We start from the raw sequence: 25,554 nt of genomic DNA, 5'->3' as shown, positions 1-25,554 counted from the left end.
TTTAGATTTCTCTATAGTTCACTCACTTTGCATTTTGTTAATAAAAAATTAGCTATGAACACTTCTATTTTTGAAAGCATTCTTACTGTGCAGGATTTTTTCTACACCTGCCTAAAACTATTGCACAGTACGGTATGTATAATACTAATTATCATCTTCATTACTAATCACTTTTTAGTGATTAATCACTTTAGGAACACTGAGAAACACAGGACCTGCTACAGAGGACTAAACGAGTCTGAACTATTTTGCCTTTTTTCTTTTGTAATTAATTTGGTTTAGATAATACAGTATATTTATGAATCTTAATGCTAATATCCTGAAACTTAAGAATCAAATGGGCAATTAGCTACTTTTGTTAGCCATATACTTTTACTTTATTGGAAGCTCCAATATGTATGGAAGGAGAATTTTTCTATTCAGACCACAAATTCAAGCCCTAACTACCTCTTGCAATCTCCACTCTGCTCTTTTACAGTAGGGAAGACAAACATCTGTGGCATAACCACAGGATATGTCATAAATGTTTGATAGATGCAGGACCCACTTCTGGAACCAGCTTTTATCTCCAGAATGAGAGGCTCCCAAACCCCATTCCAACCAGTAGCCACTCTTACTGCAGATGTGATTGCACAAATGTGGCTCCCTAAATTCAATTCTTTGAGAGTTAGTGCACTTATTGTCCTCATCACATCCCACCAAGACCACTGCAACATCCTCCATTCCTCTTCCAATCCATCCTCAGCTCTGCTGGCTTTTTATTCTACCACTCCTCTTGTTCCTCTACCACTTCACCATTCTTCTCATCTCTTCACTGACTATCCATTGTCTAGAAAAATCATTTTGAAAATACTAACAATATTCAAGCCAATCCACAATCCATTTCCTTAATATATCTCTCCTTACAGGTATTTTTTGGTCCCATCAAAACCTTCTTCTCTGCTCTTCTCTTATCTTTTTCTCCCATCAGCTCAAATATTTCTCCCATGCATACACCGCATTCTTTAAAGGGGTTGTCCGGTACTTTTAAAAAAATGTCAGTGTGATTTAATGATACATACAAGCTTCTTTCTAATTACCTTGCACTACTAATACTGCCTGTGAGCGGCGCTATCGGTGGCCGCTGACAGGCAACACGTGACCCCACCCTGACGTCACGACAAGTGAGGCGTGATTCGGCGCTGGGGTCCCCGCGGTGGCTGCTGGGTTGTGGGCGGGGTTATTTTCCTGCATCACACCCAGCATCCACCGTGCGCTTTCCCAGTAAATGAGGACAGGGAGAGAGCACGGTGGATGCCGGGTGTGACACAGGGGAATAACCCCACTCACAACCCAGCAACCACCAGTGGAACGCGGAAGAGGGACCCCCGACTGCAGCCGCAACTTGTCATGACGTCAGCGGATGTCAGAGCCAGCTGCAGCCGGGGGGTCACGTGCTGCCTGTGAGCGGCCACCGATAGCATCGCTCACAGGCAGTATTAGCTGCGCAAGGAAATTAGAAAGAAGCTTCTATGTATCATTAAAACACACTGGCATTTTTTTAAAAGTACTGGACAACCCCTTTAACTTGTGTTCCCTATCAATTAGACTGTCTCCCACCTTAAACACTTTCAAAAGCTACAAGAAAATCTCCCTCTTTAGAAAAGCTTACAATCTGCAATAACCCTGGCTTTACTTCAAAACTATATAAGCAGCTTCTACCTTCTGTCTCTTTACCAGTCAAAGAATTTAAGCCGTTAAAGACAGTGTCTCCTCTCTTTCTGCACCAGTCTGTCACTCAGTAAACTCATGCTTATTGTATTTGCTTATTTTAATCATTAATTCATGTTTTGTATTAAACTCCCTTTATTTTAGATACAAAAGGCCTTGAAGATTAATAATGTACTATAATTGTATTTTAAAACGTTACTTTAAATGTACACCCATGTAGAAATTATTGTTTGTTTTTTTACTTTTTGGGCCAACACTTCTCAGCCAACAGCTGCAAAATACTGAAAATACTCGTATGAACAGTTTCATATTAAAATCTAATACTGGAAATGTAGCTTTTTAAAAGGTGCACAGTTTACATTGTGTCTAGTTCTTATGGAGAGTTTTCTAATAATGTTATACAAGAGGAGGGAAGAAGAACATCATTCGATTCATAATGTTAACTAAAGAATCGTGTCACTGACTCTCAGCTCAGCTGAATGCCTTCTGCGTTCAAAGCTTCAAAGACACAATGATGACGACAAATTCCCAAGTGTGGGAAATGCATTTTAATTTCCATGAGTAAAATAATAAAAAAGAAACAATGAGAGAATGATGATAAAAAAATGGCCATGTGTGTCATTATTTCTGGTAACAATCTGCAACATATCTGCTTTAGAGATTAAAAGTAGCAATACGTTCATTGAAATTGTAATATTTTATTAGTGCCTGACTGCTATGTTTATTTTTCTTTACCATTATCTAAATAAGTTTTCCCAATTAGAATATGTTGCATACAGAAATATTTTCCGGAACACTAATATGCCATAGCTGAAATGATTTTTTATCAAGTTCAGTGCCTTTCAGAAAAGCAAAATGTCTCTCGGCCAGCCAGATTTGATATGATCGGCAAATAAATATGCCATAAAAATGTTAATGTTGGAACATCAAGCTGCATTCGTTTTTTTGCATTCATATAATGGTTTTATATTAAATCGCTCCTAAATACCCAGCCTTCAGATGAAATAGAAAAAGCTACCCTAAAGTTGCCCACAAATCTGCTGTGAATCCAAAAACTGTCACATTATTGCAAAGGGAGAAGGTCTGCTACAAAAACGCGAATCCGCAATATGATTACATCAACTGCAACGCACAGAAAAATTGACTACATGCAAGAGGGTTTTAACAACTCAATTCACAGATTTTTTTGTATACTTTGTTGGTTCCACACTGCAAATCCACACCAAATCTTCTATGTCTGAACACAGCCTTACCCAATAGTAGCCTTTTCGAAAACAATGTTGCATAGTTCCTTATTGAGAAGAGGTTGTTTTTACGTTGGGAGCTGGGTATCTTTATTCTTTAGATTGCTGGGTGTCTAGTTTACACTGTGTTCCAAATTATTATGCAAATAATATTTTCTCAGATTTTCCCAAATTACCTATATGAATTGCAGTCATTGTAATTTTCCAGTCAAATAACTATTAGAGTACAATTGAAAGGTTTTTGTACAAACTGCCTATGATAACAGTATATTTTTTAAAAAATAAAACACTCAAACTGCACTCAAAATGCATGTTCCAAATTATTATGCACAGCAGAGTTTTCAACCTTTTCATTTTAATAAAGAACAAAAAATGGTCATTTTGAAATTATAAGCATTAGCAGGTTATTACAAACTGAAATCAAACAGTTTTCAACTCAAAACTTTATTCTAGGTGATGTTACATTTGCACATAGGACCTCTTGTTCGAAAGGAGCTTCTGAACTCTCTCATTCATTGAATTTGTCAGGTTTTGGATGGTTTCTGCTTCAATTGTTTTGCATGAGGACAGAATACCCTCCCAGAGCTGTTGCTTAGATGTGAACTGCCTCCCGCCATCATAGACACTCCTTTTGATGATGCTCCAGAGGTTCTCAATGGGGTTGAGGTCAGGGGAGCATTGGGGCCACACCATAAGTTTGTCCCCTTTTATGCCCACAGCAGCCAGAGATGCAGATGTGTTATGTGCAGCATGAGACGGGGCATTATCATGCATGAAAATGATCTTGCTGCGGAATGCACGGTTCTTCTTCTTGAACCAAGGCAGTAAGTGCTGTTTGAGAAACTCAACATACATTATGGAGTTCATCTTTACCCCTTCAGGGATCCTAAAAGGGCCGACAATCTCTATCCCCATGATTCCAGCCCAAAACATTACTCCACCTCCTCCTTGTTGGCGCCGTAGCCGTGATTGCATGGGGTGTCCATCAACCAGCCATCCTCCACTCCATCCATCTGGACCATCGAGATCATTTCATGCATGATAATGCCCCAGGTGTGCTTGATGACAGACAAGTCTAATAACGCTGCAGGACATGGTAGCACCTTCATATCATGTAGCCTGCTCACTAGAGATGAGCGTTGTTCTACTCGAACTGTTCGCCAATCTCAAATTCGAGCTGTTTTGGGCGGTGTTCGAGCCGTTCGGCGAACATGAACAATTTGAGAAAAATTCGGCTGTTCGAGGTTATGTTCGATAACTGTTCGTGCACCAAAATCATAACTGGATTTTTTCTCAGTAATGATGAAAATTAATGTTAATACGCAGTTTGAGTGTACAGCGGGGTGGGGGGAGCGGCAGGGGATGGATCTCTGCAGGAACAATGAAGATCTCCATTTTTTTTTCTCTTTCCCGCATTTGCAGTGGGGAGGTGCAATCTGTCAGCCTATCAGCAGCGCACACACGGAGCGAAGTGCTTTTTTTCACACAAGCAAGGGCATGTGTCATTGGCAGTGTATGTCACATGTCCTTGCCCTATAAGACCAAGCCATTTTCCCCGTCGCCACCATTTTCTCACTGCTGCAGCTGCGTGTTGGACGGCACAGCTGTTGCTGTGTGCGCTATACCTTGTTAATTTCAAGCCAATTTTCGCACAAATCTACAGATAGCTTGGGAGTAGGGAATAGTTGTGATTGCAGTCCTTTTAAGGACTAGGTTACAGCATTTCCTACGACTTTTATCAGGCAGGTCTGTGCTCTTAAATAGATAGATTGTGGGAGTAAAGACTAATTGTAATTGGAGTCCTTTTCAGGACTAGGTTACATCAGTTCCTATCAGTTTTTGCCAGGCAGGTCTGTGCCAGTGCTGTGCAAGTTTTTTTCACAGCATTTGGCTGAATCTAGCAAAGCTAATCCTTTTTGGCCTATTGCAGAGTGTGTTAGTCAGTGGAGTAGCCTATCTGTGTTGCAAGATATACCACCTGTGTATAGAATACCAATTTTTTTACTGCACCTAGTGAAGTAAAATCTTTTGGGCATAGCATCATTCTATTAGTCCATCTATACTGACCTCCATCAGGTTGCAAATTGAATATAATTTTTTTCTGCATCTAGCTCTGAAAAAATATTGGGCTTCTAGCTGTGTGTGGGACTTGTTCTATTAATCCATCTATACAGACCTCCATCAGGTTGCAAACTGAATATATTTTTTTCTGCATCTACCTCTGAAAAAATATTGGGCTTCTAGCTGTGTGTGGGACTTGTTCTATTAATCCATCTATACAGACCTCCATCAGGTTGCAAACTGAATATATTTTTTTCTGCATCTACCTCTGAAAAAATATTGGGCTTCTAGCTGTGTGTGGGACTTGTTGTATTAGTCCATCTATACTGACCTCCATCAGGTTGCAAACTGAATATATTTTTTTCTGCATCTACCTCTGAAAAAATATTGGGCTTCTAGCTGTGTGTGGGACTTGTTGTATTAGTCCATCTATACTGACCTCCATCAGGTTGCAAACTGAATATATTTTTTTCTGCATCTACCTCTGAAAAAATATTGGGCTTCTAGCTGTGTGTGGGACTTGTTCTATTAATCCATCTATACAGACCTCCATCAGGTAGCAAACTGAATATATTTTTTTCTGCATCTAGCTATGAAAAAATATTGGGCTTCTAGCTGTGTGTGGGACTTGTTCTATTAATCCATCTATACAGACCTCCATCAGGTTGCAAACTGAATATATTTTTTTCTGCATCTACCTCTGAAAAAATATTGGGCTTCTAGCTGTGTGTGGGACTTGTTCTATTAATCCATCTATACAGACCTCCATCAGGTTGCAAACTGAATATATTTTTTTCTGCATCTAGCTCTGAAAAAATATTGGGCTTCTAGCTGTGTGTGGGACTTGTTCTATTAATCCATCTATACAGACCTCCATCAGGTTGCAAACTGAATATATTTTTTTTCTGCATCTACCTCTGAAAAAATATTGGGCTTCTAGCTGTGTGTGGGACTTGTTGTATTAGTCCATCTATACTGATCTCCATCAGGTTGCAAACTGAATATATTTTTTTCTGCATCTACCTCTGAAAAAATATTGGGCTTCTAGCTGTGTGTGGGACTTGTTCTATTAATCCATCTATACAGACCTCCATCAGGTTGCAAACTGAATATATTTTTTTCTGCATCTACCTCTGAAAAAATATTGGGCTTCTAGCTGTGTGTGGGACTTGTTCTATTAATCCATCTATACAGACCTCCATCAGGTTGCAAACTGAATATATTTTTTTCTGCATCTACCTCTGAAAAAATATTGGGCTTCTAGCTGTGTGTGGGACTTGTTCTATTAATCCATCTATACAGACCTCCATCAGGTTGCAAACTGAATATATTTTTTTCTGCATCTACCTCTGAAAAAATATTGGGCTTCTAGCTGTGTGTGGGACTTGTTCTATTAATCCATCTATACAGACCTCCATCAGGTTGCAAACTGAATATATTTTTTTCTGCATCTACCTCTGAAAAAATATTGGGCTTCTAGCTGTGTGTGGGACTTGTTCTATTAATCCATCTATACAGACCTCCATCAGGTTGCAAATTGAATATAATTTTTTTCTGCATCTAACCCAGCCAATAGTTTTGGCCTAATACCACAGTTTGGCCACTCAGCTCTGCTCGGTTCCCATCCATTGTTTTTTTGTGCAAACAACTCCAGAGTTGTGAATTAGGTAACCACCAAAATGAGTGGAAAAAGGCCTGCTGCTGGTGGAAAGGGGAATAGGCGTGTTGGGAAGGGGAAAAAAGGTTGTGTTCGTGGGGTAGGTGTTAAAGCAACAGTAACATCTGCAGAAGAAAGACCATCTTCCAGCCAAACTAAAATGTCTACTTCTTTTAGCGGACAATGTGATAAGATCCCTTTCTTACGGCCACGCCAATCGCTACAAATTCCAGATGAGGCACAAAAACAGCAGGTGCTTCAACGGATATCAAGTGCTCCTTTAAGTGGGCTCTCCTCCACATCAACTTCAACATCACAAATACTCCAGTCCTCAAAGGTGTCACCCCAATCGCACTTGCTTCCTCACAGCTCCCAAATCTCCAGCTGCCCGTCTGAGTATGAGGTAGAACAGATGGTTGAGTCTGCAGAGCTGTTTACTCATACTATAGCCTGGGAATCAGAGGTCGACTCCAGCGCTTCTGTGAATCCAGACGAGGAAATGATCTGCACTGATGCCCAGAATCTTTATGAGTCGGATCCAGGACCAGACGCAGAAGGTTCTGACCATAATGTAGACCCTCATTCCCAAACTGTAACTCCTGTTGGTGGAGACAATGAGGAAGACGATGATAAGACTCAAATACCTGATTGGAGCGACAACTTTAGTTTTTTGTCAGGGCAGGAACAGGTTGGCTCTGAGGACGACGGGTGTGATAACGCACAGGGTGATGATGATGAGGTTGGAGATCCCACTTACTGTCAACCCACAGTCAGCCAAGAGATGAGGTCAGCAGAGGAGGTGGAGGAAGATGCTAGTGACGACGAGGTCAGGTTGCGCCTTCCTGGACAGAGACGTAGTACTGGAAGCACGTCAACAACTGCATCCTCAAACACAACTCTGCCTCTCACCACAAGTCGTGGTGGCTCTTCAGGTCGCATGGGTGCTAAGCCTTGCATAGCCTGGGCATTTTTTCAGATCGATAAAGATGGCCCAACTCGTGTTATCTGTAACATTTGTCAGCAAAAGCTAAGTAGAGGCCAAAAAATACATAGTTTGAGTACTTCATGCATGAACCGGCACATGGACATGAAGCATAAGTTGCAGTGGGAAGCTCAGTGTGCTACAATGCGGCCTAGCCGGCCGGGCCAACCACCGTCTGCCATATCTTGTGCATCCGCGGCCTCTTCATCCTCTGTGACTGGGGGGACAGCAGTCACACCTGTTTTGGGGCGCAGACCTGCCACCTCTTTACCCGCAACAGCCAGCGTGATTGGCAGGTCATCATTTTCTTTGTAGGTGGTAACACCAGCTGGTGTTGAGCGCTGTCCGACATCGATAGCACCACCTTTGGATCAAGGCAACCTAACATGTCCGCCTGCATCTTCCTCACAGACCGGCAGTTTGCCGGGGACACCCTTATCAACCCCATCTAAGCACAATAGCCAGCCCTCGGTCCCTCAGATGTGGACAAGTAAAAGACCATTTCCTCCTAGCCATGAGAAAGCTAAGAGGTTGAATTTCACCATCTGCAAGCTCTTGGCTACAGAAATGCTGCCTTTCCGCCTGGTGGACACAGAGGATTTTCGAGACCTTATGTCCGTCGCAGTGCCCCAGTACCAGATGCCCAGTCGGCACTACTTCTCAAAGAAAGGTGTGCCTGCGCTCCACCAGCATGTCGCACACAACATCACCGCTTCTTTGAGAAACTCTGTGTGTGACAGGGTGCATTTCACCACAGACACTTGGACGAGTAGGCATGGACAGGGGCGTTACATGTCGCTGACTGGGCACTGGGTAACTATGGTGACAGCAGGACAAGGGGCTGCTGTCCAAGTCTTGCCGTCCCCACGAGTTGTGCGTCAATCCTCTTTATGTCAAAGTTCCTCCACTGCTTCTGCCTCCTCAACCTCCTCTCGGTCTTCCACCTGCACCCAAAGCCTGTCTGGTCATGCCACAAGCTTTCTAACTGCGCAGAAGGGATCCTGCACACCTCCTTACTATGCTGGCAGTAGGGCTCAACGTCACCAGGCGGTTTTTACATTGAAATGTCTGGGAAATGTGAGTCACACAGCTGAGGAGTTGTGGTCAGCTCTGGAGAACCAATTTCATGAATGGTTGTCTCCACTGGACCTGAAACCAGGGAAGGCCGTGTGCGACAATGCTGCAAACCTGGGTGTGGCCCTTCACCGGGGCAATGTCACACACGTGCCTTGTTTAGCCCACTATCCCAGACTAGATGGCCTTCTACAGAGGGCACGGTCGCTGTGTGCTCACTTCCGCCGTTCGCATCCCGCAGCTCAGCGACTTACATCTCTACAGAAGTCGTTGGGCCTGCCACTTCACCGGCTAAAATGCAATGTGCCTACCCGGTGGAATTCAACTCTGCACATGTTGCAGCGACTGTGGCAGCACCGACAAGCCCTGGTGCAATACGTTCTGACGTATAGCCTGGGCCAACGAGATTCAGAGGTGGGGCAAATCACGCTGGAGGAGTTGTCTCAGATCAGGGACCTATGCACCCTTCTGCAGAGTTTTGAAATGGCGACGAAGATGTTTAGTGCTGACGATGCCATTATCAGCATGACTATTCCGGTGATTTACATGCTGGAGCACATGTTAAACAGAATTCGGAGTCATGTGGTGGCACAAGAGGAGGTGGAGGAAGTAGAGGAGGAGGAGTTGTATGCGGAAGGGCTAACATCTGCAAGGTCCAGACGGTCGGCAGCACCAAGGCGGCAGGCATGTGAGGGTGGGGGAGATGGTTTTACCAGGGCGCATGGTAGCAGCCAAGCTAGTGAGGAAGGTGCAGGAGCCCAGGAAGAAGTGGAGGACGAACTGATGGAAGACTCATCAGATGAGGGAGACCTTGATCACATTTCTGTTGTGCGAGGTTGGGGGAAGAGGACAGAGGAAGGAAGCATGATTGTTACCTCGCCACCAACACAACAGGGACTTGGTGCTCCTGGATGCTCAACACACATGAGTGCCTTCTTGCTGCACTACCTGCAACATGACCCTCGAATTGTGAGAATTAGAAATAATCCTGACTACTGGGTTGCCACACTGTTAGATCCCCGGTACAAAAGTAAATTTGCAAAAATTATTCCTGCCATAGAAAGGGATGCACGCATGCAGGAGTATCAGCAGAGACTGTTGCAGAATCTTACATGTGCTTTTCCACAAAATACCAGTGGTGCACGTAGTGAATCTCACAGTTCCAACTTGCCAACCGTGGGACCGTCAAGTGTTCAGCACTCAAACCGTAACAGAACCACAGTATCTGCTGGTAACATCAATTTTGCGGAATCATTTCACCACTTTTTTAGCCCATCCTTTGCAAGGCCGCAGGAGACAAGAAGTCTGACACATAGTCAACGCCTAGAGACGATGGTACAGGAGTATCTCCAAGTAAACATTGAAGCCACGACTGTGTCACTGGACCCTTGCTCTTTTTGGGCTTCCAATCTGGATAAATGGCCGGAGCTAGCCACTTACGCCTTGGAGATCTTGTCATGCCCCGCAGCCAGCGTTCTGTCTGAACGTGTGTTCAGCGCTGCTGGTGGTGTGCTGACAGATAAGCGCACGCGGCTCTCCACTGATAATGTAGACAGACTCACGTTCATAAAGATGAACAAATCATGGATCCGAAACGACTTTTCTACCCCTGTGTCATCCTGGGGAGAGTAAAAGCTTGATGATTGGTTAAAATCACCCTACCAACCGTTTTAAGCTTTCAAATTACTAATCATGTTTATCTGTATCTTGGCTGGAAAATAATTTGGGCTTTGTAGCAGTGTGCAGCACTGATTCTATTAGGCCATCTATAATAAGCTCCACCAGATTTAAAATTACTAATCATGTTTATCTGTATCTTGACTGGAAAATAATTTGGGCTTTGTAGCAGTGTGCAGCACTGATCCTATTAGGCCATCTATACTAAAGCTTCACCAGATTTAAAATTAATAATAATTTTTAGCTGCATCTAGCCCGGAAAATAATTTTGGGGCTCCGAGATGCGCAAGACACATAAGTGCCTTCTTGCTGCACTACCTGCAGCATGACCCTCATATTGTCAGAATTCGAAGTAATCATGACTACTGGGTTGCCACACTCTTAGATCCCCCAAACTTTTCGATCAACCTTTTCATTTTAATAAAGACCAAAAAAATGGTCATTTTTGAAATTATAAGCATTAGCAGGTTGTTAGAAACTGAAATCAAACAGTTTTCAACTCAAAACTTTATTCTAGGTGATGTTACATTTTCACATAGGACCCCTTGTTCAAAAGGAGCTTCTGAACTCTCTCGTCCATTGAATTTGTCAGGTTTTGGATGGTTTCTGCTTCAATTGTTTTGCATGAGGACAGAATACCCTCCCAGAGCTGTTGCTTAGATGTGAACTGCCTCCCGCCATCATAGACACTCCTTTTAATGATGCTCCAAAGGTTCTGAATGGGGTACAGGTCAGGGGAGCATGGGGGTCACACCATAAGTTTGTCCCCTTTTATGCCCATATCAGCCAGAGATGCAGATGTTTTATGTGCAGCATGAGATGGTGCATTATCATGCAGAAAAATGATCTTGCTGTGAAATACACGGTTCTTCTTCTTGAACCATGGCAGGAAGTGCTGTTTGAGAAAATCCACATACATTATGGAGTTCATCTTTAGCGCCTTCAGGGATCCTAAAGGGGCCGACAATATCTCTCCCCATGATTCCAGCCCAAAACATTACTCCACCTCCTCCTTGTTGGCGCTGTAGCCGTGTTTGCGTGGGGTGTCCATCAACCAGCCATCCTCCACTCCATCCATCTGGACCATCGAGCGCTGCACGGCACTCATCCGTGAACAAAACAGTTTTGAAATCAGTCTTCATGTAATGTTTGGCCCACTGGAGCCGTTTCTGCTTGTGTGAAGTGGATAGAGGAGGTCGACAGGATGGCGTATGCACAGCTGCAAACCTCTGAAGGACCCTGCATCTTGTTGTTCGGGGGACGTTGGAGGCACAAGCAGCTTCAAAAACTTGTCTGCTGCTATGACAAGGCTTTTTTGCCGCTGCTCTTTCAACCTGACGTAATTGCCTGTAGGAAAGAGTCCTCAATTTGCCCTTATCAGCACGCACACGTGTGTACTGTGAATCAGCTACATACTTCTTGATTGCCAAGACACTTCATCCTGATCATCGCACAATGTTGATTGTAGTCATGCCTTGACCTAAACACTCCACAATTTGTTGCTTCTCAGCAGCCGACACATCCTTTTTCTTTCCCATTTTGACAGAAAATGTAGGCTGCTTAATAATGTGAGACAACCTTCTTAAGTAGTCTTGCCTTTCATTGGACACACCTGCCAAACTAATTAGCACAGGTGTCTGCAATTGCTTACAGTGATATAAAGAGCCCTGACACACATCACCATCAATGAGTTTAACTGACAAACAAACAAATTCTTCCTTTATCACTCCTAAACACTTTTTGCATAATAATTTGGAACGCAGTGTACATGTGCTTTTCCACAAAACACCAGTGGTTCACGTAGTGAATCTTACAGTTCTAACTTGCCAACCGTGGTCTGTATGGAGTTGTTCAATAAAGGGCCCAAAATTAAGATAACATAGATGGGAGAGGTCTCTATGAATAGGAATTCCTAAGTATTTGATACCCTGTGAGGGCCAGGCAAAGGGAAAGTTGGACTGGATGGAATCCTATATGGATTTGGGGAGGGAGACATCAAGGGCCTCAGACTTCGCTGCATTGATTTTAAAATTTGACCATGTAACAAAGTGATCTATTTCAGCCATAACAGCATGGATGGATATATGTGATTGAGTGATATATACTAGGACATCATCAGCAAATAGAGAGCACTTGTACTCGGTGCCTCCCACCTCAATCCACCTAATATTGGGGTTATGGCGAATTGATGAGAGCAGGTGCTCCGTCACTAGGATGTATAAGAGAGGGGACAGAGGACAACCCTGCCTTGTCCCATTGGTGATTGTGAAAGGTGATGAAAATGTTCTGATGCACCCCCTGGGCCTTGGGACACCCGGAGCCGGACCCTTTTTGGTGGATGCTGGTGGTTGTAGTCTTCGTGGCGGCGACCCGGTTCCGTGGCTCAGGGTGGTCAAACCAGTGGCGGAACTATTTATGTGGTTTTGATGTTTAAATGTCCGACTACGCCACCCGTGGATTGCGGTCAGAGTGAACCGCCGCTGCAGGGCAGACCGCTGAGGCTGGTGTTGTGGGTGCAGCAGAGCGTAGCATAACTCCCCACGGGAGGAGTATAGCCTCAGGGCAGTGTATGCGGAGGATGGGGGTGATGGTGCAGGGCAGCAGCAGTAACGACACGGAGTCAGTGATGCAGTCCAGGGCCTTTACTCACAGTTCTTATTATCCAGACCACGTCTGCAGGTAACGGCTGCCCACGTCGTACTGTGCTCACCAGGTGAGGGGCTCAGACAACTCCCAGATAACTTTGGAGCGCTTCACAGGACCCCCTTTGTGTGTCCTTTGTCTGGCCTTTCTTACCAACCCTTCTGTCCGGCTGCCTCGGGCCTCCTCTTGGTAAACTTGGCGCCAGTTTCCCTGACCCTATGTGGTGCCTTCCTAGCGGGTGTAGCGAGGGGCTGCGCCACATAAAATGTCACAGCCTCCGGTTTCTAGCTGAGGGTCGTTTCCTGCCTCCACTAGTTTCGGGGACCGGTCTCCCCCTTTGGCCTGACCCCTCCACGCAGGTGGATTCGGGCGTGCGGTGGCGACTCGCCCGTCCGCACCCCTGGGATCCCTTCATTCCTCGTTCCTGGAGCCTTCTCCGCTCCTCTTCCTTCCTTCTCCCTCTTCCAGGCCTGGGCCTCTGTTACTAGGCCCGCCTCCGGAGCAGAGCTCATGCAGAGCCCCTGCTCCCTGCCACTTCTGCTCAGACTTCTCTGCACTGAACTAAGATGGTGCCCACCTTTTATACTCCCTTCTCAATGCACCCAGGAACTGCTTCCTCCCTGCTCCTACACTACAGGGTTCCCCTTCCTCAGTGTTCCCTCCCCCCACTCCAGCCAGGGACAGGGACTGTCGTGCCCATCTCAGAGGCATATTGGTCGCCCTGCCCCACGGCAATGTGGTGTAATGCATGCAGGTGTCGGGTCCTGATCCACACTCCATCCTTACCTGAGAGTGAGATATCACACCTCTGGGTGAGGTGCAATACCTCTGTAGCAACCGAGCCCTCAGGGTGCTACAGTTCCATTTATCTTCAGCCTAGGTGACGTATTGTGATACAGGGCTGTGATTTTGGCTATAAAAGGGTCCCCTAGACCCCTACCCCAAGCTTTTTAAGAGAATCATATATGGCGTGCCAGGAGACTCTATGGAATGCTTTCTCAGCATCCAACGAGAGTATCTAATTACAAATTTTTAACTGCATCTAGCCCAGGAAATACTTTGTGCCTAGTAGCAGTGTCTGCTAGTCAGCGGATTATCCCGGCTGTTAAGCAAGCTACACCACCTGTAGTTTAGACACTTAATTTTTTCAAAGGAAATGCTTCGAGACCATGGGATACTCAGTGAAGAGCATCAGGAGGCACCCCAAGGCATAGGGGCTGGGACTGGCAGTAGGATGCCTTGCGGTGGACAGCCGAGCTCGATCCTTATAAAAGCTTTTTAACTGCAGCAGCTTTAGTGGACGCTACTGGAGCTGGAATTACGCGGCTGCTGGCATGAGACTTGCCCTAAAATAGATCCTTGTAAATGGATTTAAAGTGTATTCATTCAAATTTGAGAGACAATTTAAATTAAAAAGCTTAGAGCTGCCTCCACCACAGGGGGGCTCGCTCGACCCACCAGCGGACAGGCACCAGTATTGGGAGAGGGGGGCTGGCCATCAGGGTTCACCGCGGCTCTGGCACAAACCCGGCGACACGGAGGTGGCACGGGCAGGAGCGGACTGGCCGTGTCGGCTTCTCACTTTTTGGATTTTAGAAGGGCATGACATGCCTATATCTGTGTCTCCCCCTCCTTTTACTCCTCCACCTCTTTTATTTTCGCATGACTATATGTACTTGTCACTTTTCCATGTGTTAGTTATGTCTTCTGAGCAGTTTGTCAGCTTTTGGACACCTTTGAAGGTGTTTTCTATGTGTTTCTATGTGTTTTTGTTTGCCTGCCATTGGTTTTAACGGTGTTCGAAGGTGTTCGACGAACAGTTCGACGAACAGTTCGGCGAACACACGGGTGTTCGACGAACCGAACCGAACTCGAACACTACGGGGGTGGCTCAACACTACTGCTCACATTAGAATGAGCAACATGTGGCTCTTGGGACGCATTGGAAAAATAGCTATACTACTGGTCCCATGACCAAAAAATGTAACATCAAGCTTTTTGTGTACCTGGAAAGAAGACTAGAGAGGTCCAGCTACTGTACATTATACCACCCCACACCATAATACCAGGAGTAGGACTGGTGTGACATTCTCTAATCAAGGTCTCTTCATGGCGTTGCCCACATGGTCTGTAGACCAATCTCCGTTTATGATTGCGTCCAAGAGAAAAGCAGGACTCATAACTGAAGATGATAGACCTCCATTCCAGCCTCCATTGCTGTATTCCTATGCACTATGATAGACTTTGTGATGGTGGCATCAGATCTAAAGAACAACTTCAAGAGAGAATGTCACACTGGTCAAAATCCTGTCCTTATGGTGCCCTGTGCCAGTTATTGCACTGGTTACCCATTCACCACAGAATACAATACAAACTCATCTCTCTCACCCACAAAGCTCTCCACAGTTCTGCACCGCCCTACATCTCATCCCTCATTTCTGTCTATCGCCCCTCCCATGCCCTCCGTTCTGCAACTGATCTAAGACGGATATCCTCCTTAATCCGAACCTCACACCTCCGTCTCCAAGACTTCTCTTGTGCTGCGCCAATTTTCTGGAATGCACTGCCCCAAACGATCCAACTGATATCTAGCCCCCATGTCTTCAAACGTGCTTTAAAAACACATCTGTTTAGACAAGTCTACCACCTCAGTTCACCAACCTAACTCTCACCTGTTCCCTCCTAAATGTTAATCATAATCTGCGCTTGCCTATTCATCTGTCTCCACATCCTCCATGCACCAAATACCACATGGTAACTGCTCTTAGACAGATACTGGCTGATGACCATGTTCTTCCTATTGTCCCCCCCCCCCATTTCCATATAGATTGTAAGCTTGCGAGCTGGGCCCTCAATCCTCCTGTGACTGTTGAAATATGATACATTGTACTGTTTATATTGTCTGTATATATCCCTACTTAATTGTAAAGTGCTGCGGAATATGTTGGCGCCATATAAATAAAAATTATTATTATTATTAATGTACAGTATCCACACCCCTATTGTCTTCACTCCAGGTACACTTACAGTGGGGAAAAAAGTATTTAGTCAGTCACCAATTGTGCAAGTTCTCCCACTTTAAAAGATGAGAGAGGCCTGTAATTGACATCATAGGTAGACCTCAACAATGAGAGACAAAATGAGAAAACAAATCCTGAAAATCACATTGTCTGATTTGGATAGAATTTTTTTTCAAATTTTGGTGGAAAATTAAGTATTTGGTCAATTACAAACAAGCAAGATTTCTGGCTCTCACAGACCTGTAACTTCTTCTTTAAGAGGCTCCTCTGTCCTCCACTCATTACCTGTAGTACTGTCACATGTTTGAACTTGTTATCAGTATAAAAGACACCTGTCCGCAACCTCAAACAGTCACACTCCAAACTCCACTATGGTGAAGACCAAAGAGCTGTCGAAGGACACCAAAAACAAAATTGTAGCTCTGCACCAGGCTGGGAAGACTGAATCTGCAATAGGCAAGCAGCTTGGTGTGAAGAAATCAACTGTGGGAGCAATAATTAGAAAATGGAAGACATACAAGACCACTGATAATCTCCCTCGATCTTTGTCTCCACATAAGATCTCACCCCGTGGGGTCAAAATTGTCTCAAGAACGGTGTGCAAAAATCCAAGAACCACACAGGGGGACCTAGTGAATGACCTGCAGAGAGCTGGGACCAACGTTACACAGGCTACCATCAGTAACACACTACGCCACCAGGGACTCAGATCCTGCAGTGCCAGACATGTCCCCCTGCTTAAGCCATTACATGTCCGGGCCCGTCTGAAGTTTGTTAGAAAGCATTTGGATGATCCAGAAGAGTATTAGGAGAATGTCATATGGTCAGATGAAACCAAAGTAGAACTGTTTGGTAGAAACACAACTCGGCGTGTTTGGAGGAGAAAGAATGCTGAGTTGCATCCAAAGAACACCATACCTACTGTGAAGCATGGGGGTGGCAACATCATGCTTTGGGGCTGTTTCTCTGCCAAGGGACCAGGACAAGTGATCCGTGTACATGAAAGAATGAGTGGGGCCATGTATCGTGAGATTTTGGTGCAAACCTCCTTCCATCAGCAAGGGCATTGAAGATGAAACGTGGCTGGGTCTTTCAGCATGACAATGATCCCAAGCACACCACCAGGGCAACGAAGGAGTGGCTTCATAAGAAGCATTTCAATGTCCTGGAGTGTCCTAGCCAGTCTCCAGATCTAAACCCTATAGAAAACTTTTGGAGGAAGTTGAAAGTCCGTGATGCCCAGCGACAGCCCCAAAACATCACTGCTCTAGAGAAGATCTGCATGGAGGAATGGGCCAACACAACAGCAACAGTGTGTGTCAACCTTGTGAAGACTTACAGAAAACGTTTGACCACTGTCATTGCCAACAAAGAATATATAACAAAGTATTCAGATGAACTTTTGTAATTGACCAAATACTTATTTTCCACCAAAATTTATAAAAAAATTCTTTCCAAATCAGACAATGTGATTTTCAGGATTTGTTTTCTCATTTTGTATCTCATAGTTGAGGTCTACCTATGATGTAAATTACATGCCTCTCTCATCTTTTTAAGTGGGAGAACTTGCACAATTGGTGGCTAATTAAATACTTTTTTTCCCCACTGTAACAGCTCAGTATTACATTGATTTGGTTGTGGAACAAGTGGTACAGCCATTTCTCCAAAGTGTCTTAGGAGATATTTTCAATGCAACGACCAGCTGCATGTTGCTCATATTTCTTTGAGCAGCCTGCATGGCCTAAACGTGGTACCATGACCTGTATCATCTCTATACTTGTCTCCTATTGAGCATATCTGGGAAGTCATTGGTTGGATATTACAAAGAGATGGCATGGGATCTTGATGATCTGTGTGCCCAAGTGCATTCAGAGTGGCAGAATATTCCTTAAACAACCATTAATAGCCTCATTGATAACATGCCAAGGTGTGTTACTGCGTATATTTCTGCATGTGGTGCTCCTGCTCAATACTGATTACATTTGTTTCCATTTTTTCACTAATTGAATATTTTAACATATCTATCGATCCTGTGATTTCCATAATTCTACAATTTTTCCTTATTGGTTGTGAGTCACTTTAATGGACAAGCCATGAGGCGAGGAAGTCAAGAAGTCCGAGGTTAAATGCCTGGAGGGTACATCAAAGAAAAAAGTGATAAGACAAACCGATAGTCAGAGGCAAAGTCCGGGGTCAGGTAATTAAGGCCAGAGTATGTCAAAGGAAAAAGGGGTAAAACAAAAGAGTAGTCGAAAGGCAAACCAAAGGTTGGACAACAAAGATCAGAGTATCAGACCACAGAGCACAGAGCTAACACACCATTAAGAAAGGCTTCAACTGTTTATGGTCTAACTATTGTTAGCCAGCTAAATAGCCAGGTAATCACCCTGAATGGGTGACACCTGGAGGAAACCGTACAGACCCGGCCAGATTGCACAGTTGGGCTGTCTTTCACAATACTGACAGCTAAGCTCGCCCCTGCTTCAGATTGGATGACTGGGCTGTCACTCACAATACTTGGCAGCCCAGCACACCCTTGATGAGATAGGGCAACTGAGCTGTCACTCACAGAGTCCTTAGGACACTGTGAGTGATGGAAATTTTGACATTTGTGTTGCAATTTCAATGTTGTGGAGCATATAATATTAAAGGGGTTGTCCAGTAGTTTTATACTTGATGGCCTATCCATAGGATAGCTCATCAATATTAGATCAGTGGAGGTATGACACCCAGCACCCCGCCGATCAGCTGTTCCTAGTATCATCACCTTGACTGATCTGATGTTAATGACCTATCCTAAGGATAGACCATTAATCTAAAAGTATTGGACAACCCCTTTAATTATAGTTGTCAGCATTGTTCTCTTCATCAAGGCTGGTTAGCGCTAATATTAATATACAGTACAGACCAAAAGTTTGGACACACCTTCTCATTTAAAGATTTTTCTGTATTTTCATGACTATGAAAATTGTACATTCACACTGAAGGCATCAAAACTATGAATTAACACATGTGGAATTATATATTTAACAAAAAAGTGTGAAACAACTGAAAATATGTCTTATATTCTAGGTTCTTCAAAGTAGCCTCCTTTTGCTTTGATGACTGCTTTGCACACTCTTGCCATTCTCTTGATGAGCTTCAAGAGGTAGTCACCGGAAATGGTCTTCCAACAATCTTGAAGGAGTTCCCAGAGATGCTTAGCACTTGTTGGCCCTTTTGCCTTCACTAAGCGGTCCAGCTCACCCCAAACCATCTCGATTGGGTTCAGGTCTGGTGACTGTGGAGGCCAGGTCATCTGGCGTAGCACCCCATCACTCTCCTTCTTGGTCAAATAGCCCTTACACAGCTTGGAGGTGTGTTTGGGGTCATTGTCCTATTGAAAAATAAATGATGGTCTATCTAAACGCAAACCGGACGGAATAGCATGCTGCTGCAAGATGCTGTGGTAGCCATGCTTGTTCAGTACGCCTTCAATTTTGAATAAATGCCTAACAGTGTCACCAGAAAAGCACCCCCACACCATCACACCTCCTCCTCCATGCTTCGCGGTGGGAACCAGGCATGTAGAGTCCATCCGTTCACCTTTTCTGCGACGCACAAAGACACGGTGGTTGGAACCAAAGATCTCAAATTTGGACTCATCAGACCAAAGCATAGATTTCCACTGGTCTAATGTCCATTCCTTGTGTTCTTTGGCCCAAACAAGTCTCTTCTGCTTGCTGCCTGTCCTTAGCAGTGGTTTCCTAGCAGCTTTTTTACCATGAAGGCCTGCTGCACAAAGTTTCCTCTTAACAGTTGTTGAAGAGATGTGTCTGCTGCTAGAACTCTGTGTGGCATTGACCTGGTCTCTAATCTGAGCTGCTGTTAACCTGCAATTTCTGAGGCTGGTGACTCGGATAAACTTATCCTCAGAAGCAGAGGTGATTCTTGGTCTTCCTTTCCTGGGGCGGTCCTCATGTGAGCCAGTTTCTTTGTAGCACTTGATGGTTTTCGCAACTGCACTTGGGGACACTTTCAAAGTTTTTCCAATTTTTCAGACTGACTGACCTTCATTTCTTAAAGTAATGATGGCCACTCGTTTTTCTTTACTTAGCTGCTTTTTTCTTGCCATAATGCAAATTCTAACAGTCTATTCAGTAAGACTATCAGCTGTGTAACCACCAGACTTCTGCACAACACAACTGATGGTCCCAACCCCATTTAAAAGGCAAGAAATCCCACTTATTAAACCTGACAGGGCACACCTGTGAAGTGAAAACCATTTCCGGTGACTAGCTCTTGAAGCTCATCAAGAGAATGCCAAGAGTGTGCAAAGCAGTCATCAAAGCAAAAGGTGGCTACTTTGAAGAACCTAGAATATAAGACATATTTTCAGTTGTTTCACACTTTTTTGTTAATTATATAATTCCACATGTGTTAATTCATAGTTTTGATGCCTTCAGTGTGAATGTACAATTTTCATAGTCATGAAAATACAGAAAAATCTTTAAATGAGAAGGTGTGTCCAAACTTTTGGTCTGTACTCTACATTAACATTCATATAGTTCTTGCATCTCAGGTGGATTGCACCTGAAAAAGTGTACGCAAAACGTTCAAAAGAATGAACATGTGCATTTCTATGTAAAATGACTTGCTGTGCATATGAGTTATTTAACCAGTTTAGGTTTCAAAAGACACCAAGTGGCTAAAAGAAGTAACCTAACCATTCTTCAGGCACTTTCCATTTGGAAGATGCTCTTTACTTTACAATACATGTCATTGGAAAGGCTCAAAAGATTCCTAGAAGACAGCATTTTTGCTTCAAAAGCTGCCCTTGGTTTCTTTATGTCTTCATTGTTGAAAAGAAAAAACAAACAAAAGATAAACACCAGTAAAAAGACAACCCAAAAACGAATGGAAATATGCAAGAAAAAAATAATGCTGGAGGTCAAAAACAACACAAAACTAATCAGTAGCAAACTATTTAAAAGGCACAAAAAAGACCCTTCAGGACAAAAAAACACCAACTTCCTCTTGGAAAACCCGGTGGGTTCGCCCAAATTTCAAAGACGTCATGTGCACATATGCTAAATGTTAAATTCAGGCAAAAAAGAAGACAGAAAAAAATAGCAACTTTTTAATCATATATAGCATATTTCTATAGTAGTAAAGTTTGGAAAGCATTGGTCCATCCATCTCCAGGCAACAGTGGTAAAATTGTTATGTTAAACCTTCTCAACATTATTACTGTATTAACAGGGCTGTGTAAACACAATTAATTCCATTAGAAGCTTTAGCAGGAAAATATAATTACTGTTGACACTATTTGCTCAATCTACAATGCCAGAGATTATGTGAATGCCATTCAGTATCTTAAAGACTTTGCTAACTATCTGACATTGGAGAACAACATGAATTGCATTGATGCAGAAAACACACAATTTGTACATATACAGGTGCTTCTCACAAAATTAGAATATCATCAAAAAGTTAATTTATTTCAGTTCTTCAATTCAAAAAATGAAACTCATATATTATATAGAGTCATTACAGACATAGTGATGTATTTCAAGTGTTTATTTCTGTTAATGTTGATGATTATGGCTTTTGTGAGAAGCACCTGTATATAATTCATTGTCTTTATTTTATTCATTTTGCTGGTTAGAAACATATGTGGTGCAAGAGGAAAACATTGTCTTTTTTATGCACAGTAACTTACTTCCTTTATGCTCAATATATAAATGCGGAGGTCACAATCCAAGGTCATTACACCTACCGTAGTTACCTTCTACTTGAAATCATAAAGAACCTAGCTACCTTCCATTTAAAATTATATAGAACTAACACTGTTACAATATGGAAGCCAAGGTAGTGCTGGAGGAAACTTCATAAAATGCAGCAAACAAAAGTCGTTGTCTTTTATTGTTGGTTCTTGATTCTTTCGAAGTTTTTTCTTTCTATATAAAACTTTATGATTTTACGATGTAACTTTCTAATACATAAAATTGAAAGTATAGAGCAGGGGTGCACAAACTTTTTTGGTCTGAGGGCCACATTGTTATACTGAACCAATCTCAAGGGCCCAATAAAAAATAAAAGGGCTATTACCAGCTGTGTAGCTGTGTAATATACCATAAGTGCCTTATAGGTGTAAATTCTAAGTACAGAACTCTTACCTCCACCAATCAGCACTCTACTGGTGCATTCACTCAGAGTTCATTCAGAAGTCCATTTTTTATCGTACCAGGAAAAAAGGTCCTAGTTTCAACAGTTTCATTAGATCTTCATCTGAGTTTGGTCTGAGGGTCATCAGGTTTTTTTTGAATGGAAAACAAAAAAATTCTCAATTTTCTACTATTAGCAGTCCGTGAAAAACAGACAGCACTCAGAAGATAGATTTTTTTTTTTTCACGGACCCATAGATTTGCATTGATTGATCTGACAATGTTTTAATCAGCCCCTTTGTCCCGTCTTACTAATATACACAGTTTAAAAATTTGTAAAAGGTCCTTTTTAAATTCAATCAGAAGCTTATTCAACAAGTATTTGAAGCCATTTTTTATGTGGCTTGTGTTGTAAAATCTGCTTCTAAATCCTCATCATAAAAACTATGTGAACATAGCCTAATGATGAATGCACATGGCACTTAATAGGTTATAGGCTTTGTGCTTCCTGTCTAATATTTCACAGCTTCCATAAACTACTGGGGAGAGTCGCAGGCATGGAAGGACCACTTGTCTAATTTACATGCTCATTTCTGGAGTGCCAAACGGGTTAAGTGACCCCATCTTCCTGATGTATGAGGCTTCCAGAGATGTCCACATAGTTCGCCATTAGTACTTCCCAGTCGCTGCTCCTCAGCTGCTGCCACTACTCTTCTGTGTGTGTCTGCTCACATATAGTTATCCTGTCTTCATATTTATGTTCCTTTGGCTGGGGGCAGCACAGAATGTCATCGCGGGCCGCATGTGGAGGATTATAGGATTGTAAGTAATACAGGCACTGTACACTTATGTCACTGTAGGAATGGTGCTCACACAAAATATGGATTGCTTCACTTGGAAAATATAGCACCACTCCAGCTTTTTTTTTTTATTTCAGTGCTGAAGTGGTGCTACTAAGGTAAGATCCCTGCACGTAATATTATACTCACCACCCGCCATCTCCAGCTATTCCCAGCACCCCTCCGTTCTTGCAGCGCCATCTTGTGACCACAACTTCTAGCAGACAAGAAGTCAGAGGTAACGGACACAAACTCTCAATGTAAATCTATGAAAGCCAGAATGAGACTCTCATAGACGGATATTGAGAAGTGACCTCTGGCTCGCTCCACCAAACACTGGAGCAATTCAGCAGGTCACAGATTGCTGGGGACCGACCGGAGCAACATTCCTAAAAGATGAGGACGGCGGCAGGTAAGTATAATACTAGGGGCAGGGAACTTAGATTATCAGCGCCACTCCAGAGCAGCAATAAAAAAAACACTAGAGTGGTGCTTTAATGATCAAGCTGAAATTCCCTGTAGTGCAGTCTTTTCTAGTATACATTGCCAATGTATAAATAATACTTGTATACATTGCCTGCTACCATACTCCTGAACCCTCTGACACTGAATGAGATTATCTAACTAAGGCCACATTCACACATTCAGTGTTTGGTCAGTATTTTTCATCAGTATTTGTAAGCCTAAATCAGGGGTGGAACAATCAGAGGAAAAGTATAATAGAAAAACATCACCACTTCTGTATTTATCACCCAATCCTGGTTTTGTCTTACAGATACTGATGTAAAATACTGACCAAATACTGATAGTGTGAATGTGGCCTTAGACTGTCAGTATAAGGTCAGTGTCAGTCTTTGGATGACCACAAAAATGTCCCTATTCACTGACAGCAAATGTAGATCTTGAAATTGATAAGTAATTGAAACACAAGGTATGTTAGAAAGTTACATCACTTTTCACTGTGCAAAGCTCAATTTAAATAGAAAAAATATTCTATTCACTCACGGCAAAGATCTTGAAAATGGCAAAACAAACAGAGTTGAGAAATCAGTTTACTAAGCAGAATACTTTCTTGAAGTACTATATGAAAAATAGACTTCGCATTATTTAATTACACTAACTCAATTCAAGACAGTTTAGAATATGGCATCTGTACAAAGTTTAATGAGAAAGTAATATATTATTATTCATTTTTAGAGCGATTTCTATATATAAAAATGCTGCATTTTTTGTTTTAATAACCCCAAACATTTGCCAAATGTTGTTCTGTCACTAATTGATTTCTGTAGCCTTTAGGTGTGAAAATCTGGATGTGATAAATGCCTACAACTGGGTCCCTTCTATTTTGTCAGATAACTATCTTCATATTCTATGCTGAACATTTTCCTGTTAATAAATGTGATGTAAAAGGCAGACAAGATACATCAATAAAAAAAAGTCTTTGGCACATCCAATGAATAAATCCATAAATATCAATATTTATTGGCAATAAACATGCATGAAAATGACACCACAAACCAGTTAAAAACACCTAAAAACATACTAATGAGTGCATAAACGCCAGCTGCAGCTTGTAAAGAGCCACGCAGCTGCCATGTTAATAAATGGCGGCACTAAATGATTGTGTAAATGAATCACATGGTCCAAAAAATGAAATCAGCAAGGATTATAAAATGCTACAATCTTAAGTAAAATAGACATCATTGTAATTACTAACGGACTGTGCCCACAGCACTTATCTGACATAGAAGCTGCTACACATCTGAGTGGCTCTCAGTCCTTTCCATTGTGAAATGTATCCGTATTTTGCACATATTTATATTTTCCTATAATTTAACACAAGCTGCTGTAGTGAGTGATCTGTTTAGAAATAATCATTATTTTCTGCCTACGTCATTAATCTTTCATTATGAAAATATACTAGCTATTTCCTACTTAATAGATATGATAATTGTATCTATAAATGATTAAATAAATTGAAGAGCGTATATTTACCTTCCATTGCGCAGCTCTCCATATTCCCTTTTGTGGGTGCTGCCTTCACCTTAGTGAGAGCCTGGCATTGTGGGGAGGAGGACCAGGTACTGTTACTTATAGGAGATATGGCTGACATCACAGGACCAGGGAGGAGTCTCAGATTTCATCACCTGCTTATTGCAGGTATTCATATTTCTGAAAGCAATGCTTATTACTGATCACTGGTAGATAAACTATTGTACAAATGTCACCTAGATAGTTATTGTCATTAATTCATAAACAATTAAAAACAATTATATGATGATTTGTGTGAAAAATGAAGAATAGGAATCGCAGGGTTTCCCTACAAGATAAATAGAATATACATGCTGTGTTAATTCGTGTAACCGTCTGTAGGGTAGGGTCACACAACCAGACTTTCAGTCCGAATGCTGACCTGACCAATGTTATTCAATTGGGCTGTTTAGATGACTGAATGTCCGGGTAAGAAAAAATTGCAACATGCACAATTCTCTTCTGTATTT

General features: G+C 42.7%; 1 protein-coding gene across 1 annotated transcript in view; it reads right to left on the bottom strand.

The window, feature by feature from the left end:
- The window catches only part of PAX4 (paired box 4), a 183,127-nt gene extending 158,012 nt beyond the window's left edge, over positions 1-25,115 (bottom strand). Inside the window, 1 exon segment of the mRNA XM_073650761.1 lies at positions 25,049-25,115. Within this exon segment, the coding sequence (XP_073506862.1) occupies positions 25,049-25,070 (22 nt within the window). The 5' untranslated portion in view covers positions 25,071-25,115.
- Positions 25,116-25,554: the final 439 nt, after the last annotated feature.

This window comes from Phyllobates terribilis, unplaced genomic scaffold, assembly GCF_046119375.1.
Source record: "Phyllobates terribilis strain yellow unplaced genomic scaffold, ASM4611937v1 Scaffold_11__3_contigs__length_659146591, whole genome shotgun sequence".
Classification (NCBI taxonomy): Eukaryota; Metazoa; Chordata; class Amphibia; order Anura; family Dendrobatidae; genus Phyllobates; species Phyllobates terribilis.
Note: the sequence above shows the minus strand (reverse complement) of the source record. Positions and strands in the feature narration are given on the sequence as shown.